This window comes from Sceloporus undulatus, chromosome 6, assembly GCF_019175285.1.
Source record: "Sceloporus undulatus isolate JIND9_A2432 ecotype Alabama chromosome 6, SceUnd_v1.1, whole genome shotgun sequence".
NCBI lineage: Eukaryota > Metazoa > Chordata > Lepidosauria > Squamata > Phrynosomatidae > Sceloporus > Sceloporus undulatus.
In genome coordinates this window covers 150,938,126-150,950,494 of record NC_056527.1, presented here as the reverse complement: position 1 = coordinate 150,950,494, position 12,369 = coordinate 150,938,126, and the positions used below count along the sequence as shown (strand labels likewise).

General features: G+C 42.3%; 1 protein-coding gene across 1 annotated transcript in view; it reads left to right on the top strand.

Moving 5' to 3' along the window:
• The first annotated feature begins 5,291 nt into the window (after nucleotides 1-5,291).
• The window catches only part of PTPN9 (protein tyrosine phosphatase non-receptor type 9), a 42,030-nt gene continuing 34,952 nt past the window's right edge, over nucleotides 5,292-12,369 (top strand). The window contains 1 exon segment of the mRNA XM_042473996.1: nucleotides 5,292-6,594. Within this exon segment, the coding sequence (XP_042329930.1) occupies nucleotides 6,562-6,594 (33 nt within the window). The 5' untranslated portion in view covers nucleotides 5,292-6,561.

The following is a 12,369-nucleotide window of genomic DNA, read 5'->3' as shown; positions in this document are numbered from 1 at the left end:
ATCTTCAGAGAATGGTGGCATGGAAGTGAGTGGGGTATATATATATATATACTGTGTGACCTGGGTCGGGAGGAGTGATTTCCATGTTAATCTGTGTATTGTTCTGCTTTATCCCATATTAAAAGGCACATGTTAATAGAGTATTCTGGAGCCTGGATAAGCCATTTGAAGAGTGAAACAGAAGGGAAAGCGTTTGTCCTTCCCCCATCCCCAATGCTATAAATACTGCTGTAGCCTGCCTCCATTTCTCTGAATGACTTGGAGTGGTTTTGAAGAGAAATTACATCATGTCCAATCCACAGTGATGCAGGCCCTGATAACCAGGAGTTTTTTCTCTCGCCAGCAGACAGAAGGGCCATTTAAATCCCTCCTCTTCCCCCACCCGCCGTTCTTCTCAGAAAACCTTGTTTTCTCTGCCAAGAATGTAGGCGGCTCTCCAGCCATTTGATTTCTGATAGCACCAGCGAGCAACATCTGTGGCCGAGGACACACAACACCGAGAGCAGATCATGCAACAAAATGGGAAGCAGGAGGCTGGGTGCAAGGAGAGAAAAAGGATCAATTATTTTGTCGATAAAATATATGCAACCAAATATATGCAACGGACATCTGCAGGCCAAAGAAATGGCAGGGGAAATAGAGGAGAAAATACAGAACGTAGCTTGCAGAATCTTCTGTTCTTATGCCTTTGGTGCTTTGCATGTCTGCTTAAGTTTCTAGTCCTTATGATGGCAAAGATAAAGTAGAAAAGGCAGGATGTGGGTGTATTAGCACACAGCGGCCATTGCATAACCCAGCCTTAGAGAGAGAGAGAGAGAGAGGCACAGATACCCCCCAAAGAAAGACCATGAAGAAAAAGAGCAATTCTATATGGTTTCCAAGCCAACGGCAAATCTGACATTTCTTTGGCATTTTCTGTTCCGCCTTCCCAGCGTGAAGAGTGGCTCGACAATTGCCGCATGTGGGGCAACAGAAGCCATCATCGGCTGAGAAACACAAGGCATCTATCACATGGGCCCAAACATCCAACAGTTGAGAAGTCAAATTTCGTATCTCTCTGTGTTTATCTTTGAACCTTTCCTAAACTCATCGGTATCAAGCACAGATTCATTCCCGGGGTGGGAATTCTTCTAGAGGGCTATGAAACAGGGTACTAAGAGCCTCCATTGGCCAAATGTCCCCTACTTTTGGATTTCAACAGTATCCTCCAGCTGTTGCCGAACTACAACTCCTAGCATTCCTTTTTAAAAATATTTTGTTGTTAGCTGCTCTCGAATCAACACCAGCTCCTGGCAACCCTGTGGATGAGACATCTCCAGGAATCCCTATCTTCCACTGCCTTGCCCAGATCCTCCAACCTTTGTCCAACACTCCACTGACTACGGCTAGCCATCTGGTTTGTGGTCTTCCTCTCTTTCTTCTACCATCTACCTTTCCTGGCATTATTGTTCTGATGATGTGGCCAAAGTACGATAGTCTCGGCTTGGCCATCTTTGCTTCCAAGGAGAGCCCTGGTCTGATCTGTTCAAGAACCCATTTGTTTGTCTTCTTGGCTGTCCATGGGATCCTACGTACTTTTCTTCAGCACCACATTTCAGATGGTTTTCTTTCTGTCTGCTTCCTTCATTGTCCAGATCTCATACCTCTACATGGTGAAGGGAAATACAATGTCTTGGATGATTCTGACTTTAATGCTGAGTTGTATATCTTTGCTTTTCAGTATCTTTTCCAGTTCTTTCATAGCTGCCCTTACCATTCCTAGTCTTCTTCTTATTTCTTGACTGCAATCTCCATTCTGGTCAGTGTTTGATCCTAGATATGGAAATTCTTTAACCATTTCAATTTCCTCGTTGTCTAGATTGAATTTGTGCATTTCTTCTCTGGTCATTGTTTTTGTCTTCTTTATGTTCAGCATCAGAACTGCCTTTGCACTTTCATCTTTGGCCGGATAATAAAATTCATGGATACAATATATATCATAGAGCAGATTCATCAAATCAGAAAACATCATTCCGTCAATTGAAATGTTGTGTTGGTGGCAGGGAAGGGTGTTCTAAAGAACTAAAGGAAGTCAAAAAGTGTATGGCGTGAAATGGGGCTGTTGATCCTGTCCTATAACTTTTCCATTTATAAGGTGTTCCAGACCATTTTGCCACCGGTTTTCCCTCAGCAAACAATCCCATCTTTCAAGTCTGTACTATCGCCAAATGAGTAAAAGCAAAACGGAAACCAATTATGTATTTATATTTTAAGTTCTCATTGTTATCAATCAATGCGGACAAAAGCCATAACCCAGGGCAAGGAACAAGGCTTGAGGTTTGCGATTCTTGCAATAACTGAGAGTACTGAGAACCAAAAGAGAGAGATCTTATCACAGTGTAACCATATGTGTATAAATGTACCCATACAATCAAAATCCCTCTAGGACTTACAAGATTTGTTGCTTTTAATTCTCCCAGTGTTCCTGAACATTGAGATTGATAGGAACTGCAAGAAAGGAAGACCTAGAGGGTCATTTGGGGTAGCCACTAGGTTTCACACAGAGATATGGGGACATCAGGAGGTATGGCCCAAATACAGGTTGGTAGGATGGGACATTTCTTCCATCCACCCAAAATAGATTCCTTATCTCTGCCCTATTTTTTTCTTTGCCATTCCTGGAGAGGAAAGATGTCATTTCTGACCCACCACAGAGTGGGATGCAAGTCAAAAAAGCTCATGGTGATATGTTGTGTGCCTACAAGTGGTTTCCATCTTATGGCAACCCTAAGGCGAACCTATCCTGGGTTTACCTGGTAAGATTTGTTTAGAGTAGGTTTGCCATAGCTTTCCCCTGAGGCTGAGAGCATGTGACGTGCCCAAGGTCACCCAGTGGGTTTCATGGCCAAGCAAGGAATCGAACCCACATCTCCAGAGTCATAGTTCAACACTCAAAACCACTACACTCATGCTGAATCTTTCCCAGCCCTCCAGATATTTCAGCTCCCAGGATCCTTGATCATTGGCCAACACAGCTGGGGGCTTCCTGGATCTGAAGTCCAAAACAGCCAGAGAACCCTTGCTGTAACTTAAAATGCAGTACTTTGTTGTGTGCCTTCAAGTAGTTTCTGACTTACGGAGAACCTAAGGTGAAACTATCCTGGGGTTTTCTTAGCAAGATTTGTTCAGAGGAGGTTTGCTGTTGCCTCCCCCTGAGGCTGAGAGAGTGTGACCTGCCCATGAAACTGTTTCATGGCCAAGTGGGGAATCAAACCCTGGTCTCCAGAGATGTAATCCAGTGCTCAAAGACAGAACATCCCTAGCAGAGAATTCTAAGCACTGAACTACCAGTCCCATCATCCTGCAAAATAGTGGCGTTGTCAGAGTCAGTGGTATGAAGCTGCTATGACTGTATTAATGTAGACAACTCTGTGTGAGGATGCAAAGTAAGATTTATGGGGCCTTCTTGGTCCAAATGACCACAGGGCCCAGAACAGCTGCCAGAAACCAAACCACATACGGATGGTGCGTCATGTGCTCTGAGGCTGGGACATTGTGTCCTACTTTCCAGAGGACAGGGTTTCATTGGAAGGGCTCTCTGAGGACAGCTTTGCTTTATTGAAGCCATCCTCCGTTTGAACTGCTTTCTGGTCCAAGTCTAGTTTCAACCCAAGGAACCCTAAGAAAGGAGAGCCCCTAAGAAATTGCTCACCAACAGTTGGGTAGCAGAGAGAGCAGCCTGGCGGAGAAGTCATTGGGTGACCTCTTCCATGTACCATGCGCCACGCTTCATGTGCAAGAAGTGACACCTTTTCCCTGATGACCATCATTTTTAGCTGGGGAAAAAAGGCTTTGAGAAGGGGGAGAAGGCAAACCACTCTGCCTATGTGCAAGGGTCCCAAAATCATGCCCCAAATGGAAGGCATGGGATGCACAGTGGAGGACCATCTAGGACCACAAAAGTGAGGTGTGGAGGCCATATGCAGCCCATTCCCAAACCCTGTCCTCCAAGTGTTTTGGACTTCGACTCCCAGAAGCCAGAATTATGGCAGCTGAAGGCCAAAGTTTTGGAAGCACTAGGCTATACTTTTCCCTCCACGTTCTTTCCACCATGAAGATGCATCCTTGAAGGCACCCATCCACCTCCAGCTCCCTCTCTTCTTTCTGACATAGGTCCAAACGACACTGCAGAAATGATCCAATTTGAGACCAGTTTAACTGCCCTTCCTCAGTGCTGGGGAACCCTGGGAAATATAGTTTACGGTGGCACCAGAGCTCTCTGACACAGAGAAGGCTAAATTAGAACGCCGATCCAAAAACACAGTCCAGGTGGGACTGCTTTAATGCCAGGGGACTATAGTTTTGTGAATTCAAACAAGAATTCTCCAAGCAGTGATACCTTTATTGGCCAGCCGAAATGCACAATATACTTGTTGCATCTTAACTAAACCTAAGGACAGAAACAACAAAAGGCAGGCAGACCTCTTCCATGTACCATGCACCATGGTTCATGTGCAAGAACTGACATCTTTTTGCTGAAGAAAGAAGGCTTTGGGAAGGGGAAGAAGGCAAACTGCTGATACCTTCATTGGCCAGCCAAAATACACAATATACCTGTTGCATTGTAACTCGCCATTTTAACTAGGTCTTAACTGAGGACCGAACAAACAAAATGCAGCCATTGTACACCTCTTTCACGTACCATGCACCATGTGCAAGAAGCGACCTCATTTTCCCCACCGATCATCATCTTAACTAACCATCTTAACCAAGTCTTCACTAAGGCAGAAACAGCAAAAGGTAGGCATCTGACTAACATCTCTTATTTTATTCCTCTTTGGTCTCTAAGACCTTGCTGGATGGAGAAGAAGCCGGTGGAGCTTCGAAAGCTTGCAACATGCACATGGCGCATTTCGGTTGGCCGATAAAGGCATCGCTGATTTTGGCTTGCATTTACTAAAGGGCCAACACAGCTACCCCCTGTGTAGTAGTAGTAATAATAATAATAATAATATGATTTATTTATATTCTGCCTTTTCCTTGTGGACTCAAGGCAGATTAGAAAGCAAAGGGAACAAAGCTTTTTTGTGTAGTTTTATGAGACGTTGGGCCTTCTATGTCTGATAGTTCTGGGCCCCCAATAAACTACAACTCCCAGGGTTCCCTAGCATTAAGCCAGGGCAGATAAAGAGGTCTCAGAGTGGATCACTTCTGCAGTGTGGCTGGGACCCCTCTCTTCTCCCCTCTTTTCTTGCATGGCCACTTCCCTTCTCTCTTCTCTTTCTCTGGGGCTCTCCTCTTCCCTCCTTTCTCTCTCTCTCTCTCTGCTTTTGCCTCCTCCATGAATGAAATGCAGAGTTGTGAATGGAGCAAGCCTTGCAAGAGGGGGTTGGACCAAGGGAAGAAGAGGAGAGGCTTGCATTTGCTGGCCTTTCCTTTTTTTTATTCTATTGCAAGCAGCCCAGAGAGGAAGCCAGTGCCTGGATCTAGCAAAGGAAGAAGAAGAGAAAGAAGAAGAGAAAGAAGAAGAGAAGAGGAAGGAGGGAGGGAGGCTTTCTTTCTTCCCCTCTATTTCTCTGGCTTTTGAGGAACCAGGGCTCTGAAGGCAACCAGAAAGAGAAGAGAGGAATGGAAAGGCTCAGGGCCAAAGGCTGGCAGCACTGCTCTTGCAAAGGAACAGCAAAATAACCTCTTTGCTTTGCAAGCCTTCCACTCCCTTGCCTTTCAAATCCTCCATTCTCTTGCCTTGCACATTCTCCACTCCCTCTTTCTTTTCTTTTTTCTTTTCCTTTTCTCCTTCCCCCCCCCCCCTCCTCTTTCCTTTTGCAAGCCAGACCATGTTTGCCTTTGCAAAGGGGTCCTTTCCTCTCTCTCCTCCAGCCAGGATTTCTCCTCTTTTTTGGGCCACATTTTGGGCCATTTGGAAAACTCCAGAGGATTTTTCGTCTTGATCTCTTCCTCCTTTTTCTCCTTCTTCCTTTAAGGCTGAGTTCTTCTCCCTTTTTATACATATATATATATATATATGGACTTGCCTTGAGGCCAAGAAAGTCTTGGCAACTAGAAAAAGAAAAACCCAAGTTTGGGAGGACAGGATTTTCTGTGACATCTGTTTTTGCAGGACCAATTTGATTTTCATTTTAATATTTTTGCAAAGATATATTTTTGCCTTTTTCTTTTACAACTTGAAAAAAAAGAGAGGAAAAGAATATTAATAATAATAATAACTGCAACCACTTTTTTCTTTCTCCCTGCCTGGTTTGAAAAACCTATGCATATATAGATCTATTATTATTATTATTATTATTATTATTATTATTAAAAAAGCTTGGAAATAAAAGGTGGAAGGATGTCATCGTCCAACTTGGGCCATCCTCCAAGTTGAGGGACCATATATATATATATTCCTAAACGGCCATTTGGGTTGCTTCCATCCTCCAGCAATCTAAGAAAGTGAGGAGAAAACTGGGGGGAAAACCCCAAATATATATTATTATTTTTATTATTTGGAGGCTTTGGGAAACTTAAATTTCCTTGAACCTGGGTCGACTTTGGATCGTGGGAATCCAGAATCCAGAAAGGATGGCTGCTGAGTTGAGCCCAGAGGAAGAACAGGTAAGATCTCCTTATACTGTATAAAATTGTGTGTATATAATTTTTTTCCTGGGAGGATGTGCAATTTTTGCAGTCTTTTTCTTCCCCTGTGTATCTTCTTTTTGGTGGATACACACACACACACACACACACACACAATGTGTGTGTGTATATCTATAGATATAGATATACCAGGTACAAATATATATTGTGTACCATATTTGCACTGTCTTGCAAATGCAACATACAAGGTGTGTGTGTATGTGTGTGTGTGTATATAAGGTATTTGTGTGTGCATACACACACATAAGGTACAAATATATATTTGTACTTTGTGTGTACCATATTTGTACCATCAAATGGAACACACAAGGTATATATAGAGAGGGAGAGAGCAATGTACTTGTATATACATATAGATATAGGTATATATTTGTACATTGTGTGTTGCATTTGCAAGATGGCTTGTGGATTATTATTATTGCTATTATTTTCCCCTTCTCCTCTTTCCTCCCCTTTGGAATTTGATTTGACAATTTTTTTAGTTGAAACAGGGTTGACCTCCTTTTTGGAGAGAGTTTGCAAAGCTGGACTATTAGGCCTTTCTGGTTTTCCCTGGCCTCCTTCTCCAAGAGCTTGATCTTCTACAAAGAAGCCAATTCGTTCATCCTTTGTTTAAAATATAACAAAATAAATATATGAAATACATTGTGCATTTCCAGGCAACAATATTTTGCTGCAAAGGGAAAACAGGAACAAGGAAAAGGATACGTGCAACTCATGATGTCTGTCTGGGGGGCCCCTTTCCTAGGACTCTGTTCCTGGAAGCCCAGCAAAGCAATGCAATGCAACCCCTCCCCTTGGGATTCATAGTTTCCTTCCTAAAACCTTCAGATCTCCCCATAGATTCCCCCTTTTCCCATATATTCAACCTTGGAAGGAAAGAGGGCAATGCAAGCTGGCTGAGAGACCCCTACATCTCTCCAAAAGAATAGGGTTTGGGGGTTGGTGTTTGTTTTTTTCTTGGGGTATGGATGGGAATCTTCCCCAAAAATGCTCCTTCCTTCTGCGCAATCTCTCCAGGACTCCCCTCCATCCCAATGCAATGCTATGTGTCCCAAGAGACGGAAGCAGGGCAGGGTTGGAGTATAGTATCCCCCTTGAACCTAAATGCTCCAAAATAAAGGGGCCAAGCGAGTGTCACCTTCGCTTTCTGGTGACTCAGTGGACCCAAACTTTGTTGCAGGCACTATATATATATATATATATATATATATATATCTGTGCCTCCACCACTATTTATATATATGGTGTATATTTATGTGCGTGTCTGTGTATATATAGTATAAAATTATCTATCTGTGCCTCTACCACTATATGTGTGTGTATATAGGTGTGTGTGTGTATATAATAATAATCCACAAGCCATCTTGCAACACACAAGGTACACACACACACACATACACCTTGTATCTATATCTATATACAAGTAACTTGTTTTATATATGTATGTGTGTGTGTGTGTGTGTGTGTGTATATATATATATATATATATATATATAGAGAGAGAGAGAGAGAGAGAGAGAGAGAGTATAATATTAGGCTATCTGTGCTTGCACCATTTTTACCTGTCGAGATGAAATATAAGAGTTTTAGACTTTGAATGACTGGGATTATCTTTCGTTATACTTAGTGTTAACCTTTGGGAATTAAACTTCAACTTACTAGCCATTGCGTGTGTGTGTGTGTGTGTATTGTGTTATGAATTTTAGCAGTATGTGTGTGTAAGATAACATCCCAAATCCACAGTGATACCTTTGTTGGAGCGACCAAAATGCACAAATTGTGTGTGTAAATGGGAGTGTTATGAATTTCCACAGTAAATGTTTGTGTGTACAACAACATCCAAAATCCACAAAACACTGACAATTGCGGCAACTCAAAAGTACAAAATGTATGTGTATGTTTTATGAATTTCAGCAGTAAATGTGTACAATAACATCTAAAACCCACCAAAATGCGCTGCCTTCATTGGAGCAAGCAAAATGCACAAAATGTGCGCATATATGGGTGTGTGTGTGGGTGTGGGTGTGTATCTATCTAGATCAATCTAGATGTGTAGATAATGCAGATATATTCTCATTTTATATCTTATATTTGGGTCTATGACCATGAATATATGAAGATGATGAAGGTGTGTATATATGAAATATATACGAAACGCAAATGGATGTCACGATAAGACTGGGGTCCCATTGTGGCCTGAGAATCTCACAAAATATATGCAAACGTTGCAAAATCCCAAACCCAAAATACTTCTGGCCCCAAATATTTTGGGTAAAGGATGAAGCTGGGATGAGAGAGAGACAGGGATGTTGTTCCCTGGCTGGGGTTGCCATGGTTACCCAGACTGAGGCCTAATCAGGGCCTAAGCCTGGCCTCAATTGAGTGCAATGGAGGACTGTTTTGGGGTTCGGACCCTTCCATAACACCCCTATGATGGATAAAAATGGGGGGCGGCTATTAATTCCCTCCTTGTGCCCCAAATTTATACATTGGGTGCCGCTATACACAGTTCAGAAGCAAAGAAATGCATGGGGGGGAGGCGCAATGTAATGAATGCAATGCAATGCAATGTAATGCATCTATTTCTCTTCCCAATCTTTTTATGGGGCTGCTATGGGGTTTGTATATGAAATATCCCCCTCCCCATATTATTTCAGAAGTGGGCCCTGTTTGCTCAAGAGTTGTTTCCAATTCACTATTGTTGACTATTTTCCTCTCCACTTTGTGGGGTGTGTACATGTGAGGCATCTTATTTTTTTGTAGTGTTTTGCGTAGTGGTTTCTCCTATTACTTTTATTATTGTTAGGAAAGCACTGGGATGCAAAGCTCGGAATTGAATGGGTTGAAAACATGTCCCTTCTCTTTGCAATGGCATTTTGAGAAAGCCAGGCAAGGAGGTTGACTGAAAATGAAAACCCTCCAACAAAGCAGATTGGAGTCTAGGAAATGTGACCAACTTCTTGCTCCTTTTCCGATCCACTTTTCTCCCTCCGTTTCCCCATTCCTGATTTTTTTTTTTTTCCTTTCTCTCCATCCTCTTTTTCCTTCCACTTCCATTTTGGAAACAGAGAAAAATATATATATGTGCAAAAGTCTGTGTAAGCAAAGGGCTCTTTTTCTTCCTTTGCAAATCTTCAACATTGCATCAAGCAAGAGAAACTCTTTGGCCTGTTTAGGTTCCCTTCCTGGATCCATCTCACTTGATGTGTGTCTTATTTTGCAACATATTTTTGCCTTCTTTCCAAACTTTCCTCTTTTTATAAAACTTTAAAATGTTGGGATTGTTTTCCAGTGAAGCAACCGTCCTGCCTTCCAACTTGGCACCGTCTCTGCAAACACTTCCCTCTTAAAATGTGCATTTCTGTTTTCTACTTGGTTTTACTTTTCCTCCCCAATCTTGATTCCTCAGTCTTTTCCTTAAGGGAAGATCCAATGCTCTTTTCCTCCTCTTTTTTTAGCTGACATGAGCTTTTTAATAAAGCCTTCCTGCTTTTTGAAATGACTTTCTTGAGTCATTTCAAGGAGGATGTTACGCATCTATGAAACAGAAAAAAAGGAGTGTTCCCAAAGACCTCTCCCTAACCAGCTATAAAAGATTTGCAAGCCAGGCCTGTTTCTTCTCTTTCCATGCACTGGAGCCCTTTAAACAGATCAAAAAAACCCAAAAGCGCATCCTACAATTTATTTCCTCCTTTCTCTTTTCTTCTTATTAATGCATTTGCGGACCAGCTTTCCTTGCAAAAGAAAAAAAGATGTTCTTCAAAAGTTCAGTGGCCCCGGTCATTTCCTCTGGAGATTAAAGAAATATATATCTCCTAAATGATGTAATACTTCTTTTGACGCAAATAGTCTCGAACATATTTTTTCCACCCCAAAAAAGTTATTTGCTTGCCTCTGATATATTTCCTTCCTCTTCTCTTGCAAGGCTCAAACTCAAGGACAACAGCTATGGTCATTTTTCTTATGTCCTCTGAGTGCAGTGTGTGTTTATAGGTGTGTGTGCGCATGCATGCATGCATGCATGCATATATATATATATATATTTCCCTACTGTATTTCAAGAATGTCTACTTAGAATCATAGAATCATAGAGTTGCAAGAGACCTCAAGGGCCATCCAGTCCAACCCATTCTGCCATGCAAGAACTCTCAGTCAAAGCATTCCCGACAGATGGCCATCCAGCCTCTGTTTAAAGACCTCCAAGGAAGGAGACTCCACCAAAATCTCTGAGGAAGGAGTGTGTTCCACTGTCAAACAGCCCTTACTGTCAGGAAGTTCCTCCAAATGTTTAGGTGGAATCTCTTTTCCTGGGGCTTGCATCCATTGCTCCATTGGGTCCTATTCTCTGGAGCAGCAGAAAACAGGCTTGCTCCCTCCTCAACATGACATCCCTTCAAATATTTAAACAGCGCTATCATATCACCTCTTAACCTTCTCTTCTCCAGGCTAAACACTCCCAGCTCCCTGAGTTGTTCCTCATAGGGCTTTATGGTTTCCAGGCCCTTCACAATTTTAGTCGCCCTCCTTTGGACACTCTCCGGTTTCTCAACATCCCGTTTGAATTGTGCCCAGAACTGGATGCAATATTCCAGGTGGGGCCTGACCAGAGCAGAATAGAGTGGCACTATTACTTCCCTTGATCTAGACACTATACTTCTATTGATGCAGCCTAAAATCACATTTCCTTGTTAGCTGCCGCATCGCACTGTTGACTGATGTTCAGCTTGTGGTCTACTTGGACTCCCAGATCCCTTTCATATCTATTAATCTCGTTCAGCCAGGTGTCCCCCATCTTATATCTATGCACTTAATTTTTCTGCCCTAAGTGCAGTACCTTACATTTCTGTGTTGAAATTCTAGGATGTCTTCTACAGATTCTCCCAGGAAGTTGGGTTCCTTTTAAAAATCTGAAACCAAAGCTACAATGTATAGAACAGCATGAAACATAATAGTTACTTACTTATTTATTTATTTATTTGCAAAGTATGTAGCAATGGTAAAATCTCATAAGGAGCAGTTGTAGATCACATTCCTTCATATAGATATATATGTATCAAACACACCAGCTCAAAAAAGGGAAAAAGAGGAAGCAGCTCATACTTTCTCAGGGACAAAATGCTACAAATATGGTGTAACTATTCCTCAACAATCTTGCAACTGTGTCACAAGTCTGGTGCAACAACTACAAAGGCCAGTCTCACCAATGAGATCTTTACTCAAGCATGGCATTATTAGTTGTACTGTTTTATTCTCCAAACAATGGGACTTCAGCAACTTTGCAACCTATTTATTATAAGCAATACAGATTTTTAGAGTAATGCGTCCCTCCAATATGCTCTTGGACTGCAGCCTCCAGAAGGCTTGCACCTTAGCTATGCTGGCTACAGCTGCTGGGACTTGCAGTCCAATACCTGGAAGGCATGGCAATTCCTGTTCCTGCTACATTCAGGAGTAACTGTCTTTACCATATAGCAAAGTACAATACAGTGAGCCCTTCATATCCGCTGGGGTTTGGTTCCAGGACCCCCTCTGGATACCAAAATCCATGGATGCTTGAGTCCCATTAAATACAATGGCATAGGAGTTTATCACACTAGTGATATCCCACGGACAAATGGGATTTAAACGTGATTCAACATGAAGAAAACCTGGAAATGCCCGAAATTTATCACACGACATGAAATAACGCGAAGTTAAACCGCAGTTAAAGCGGAGAAAAACAACAGCTTT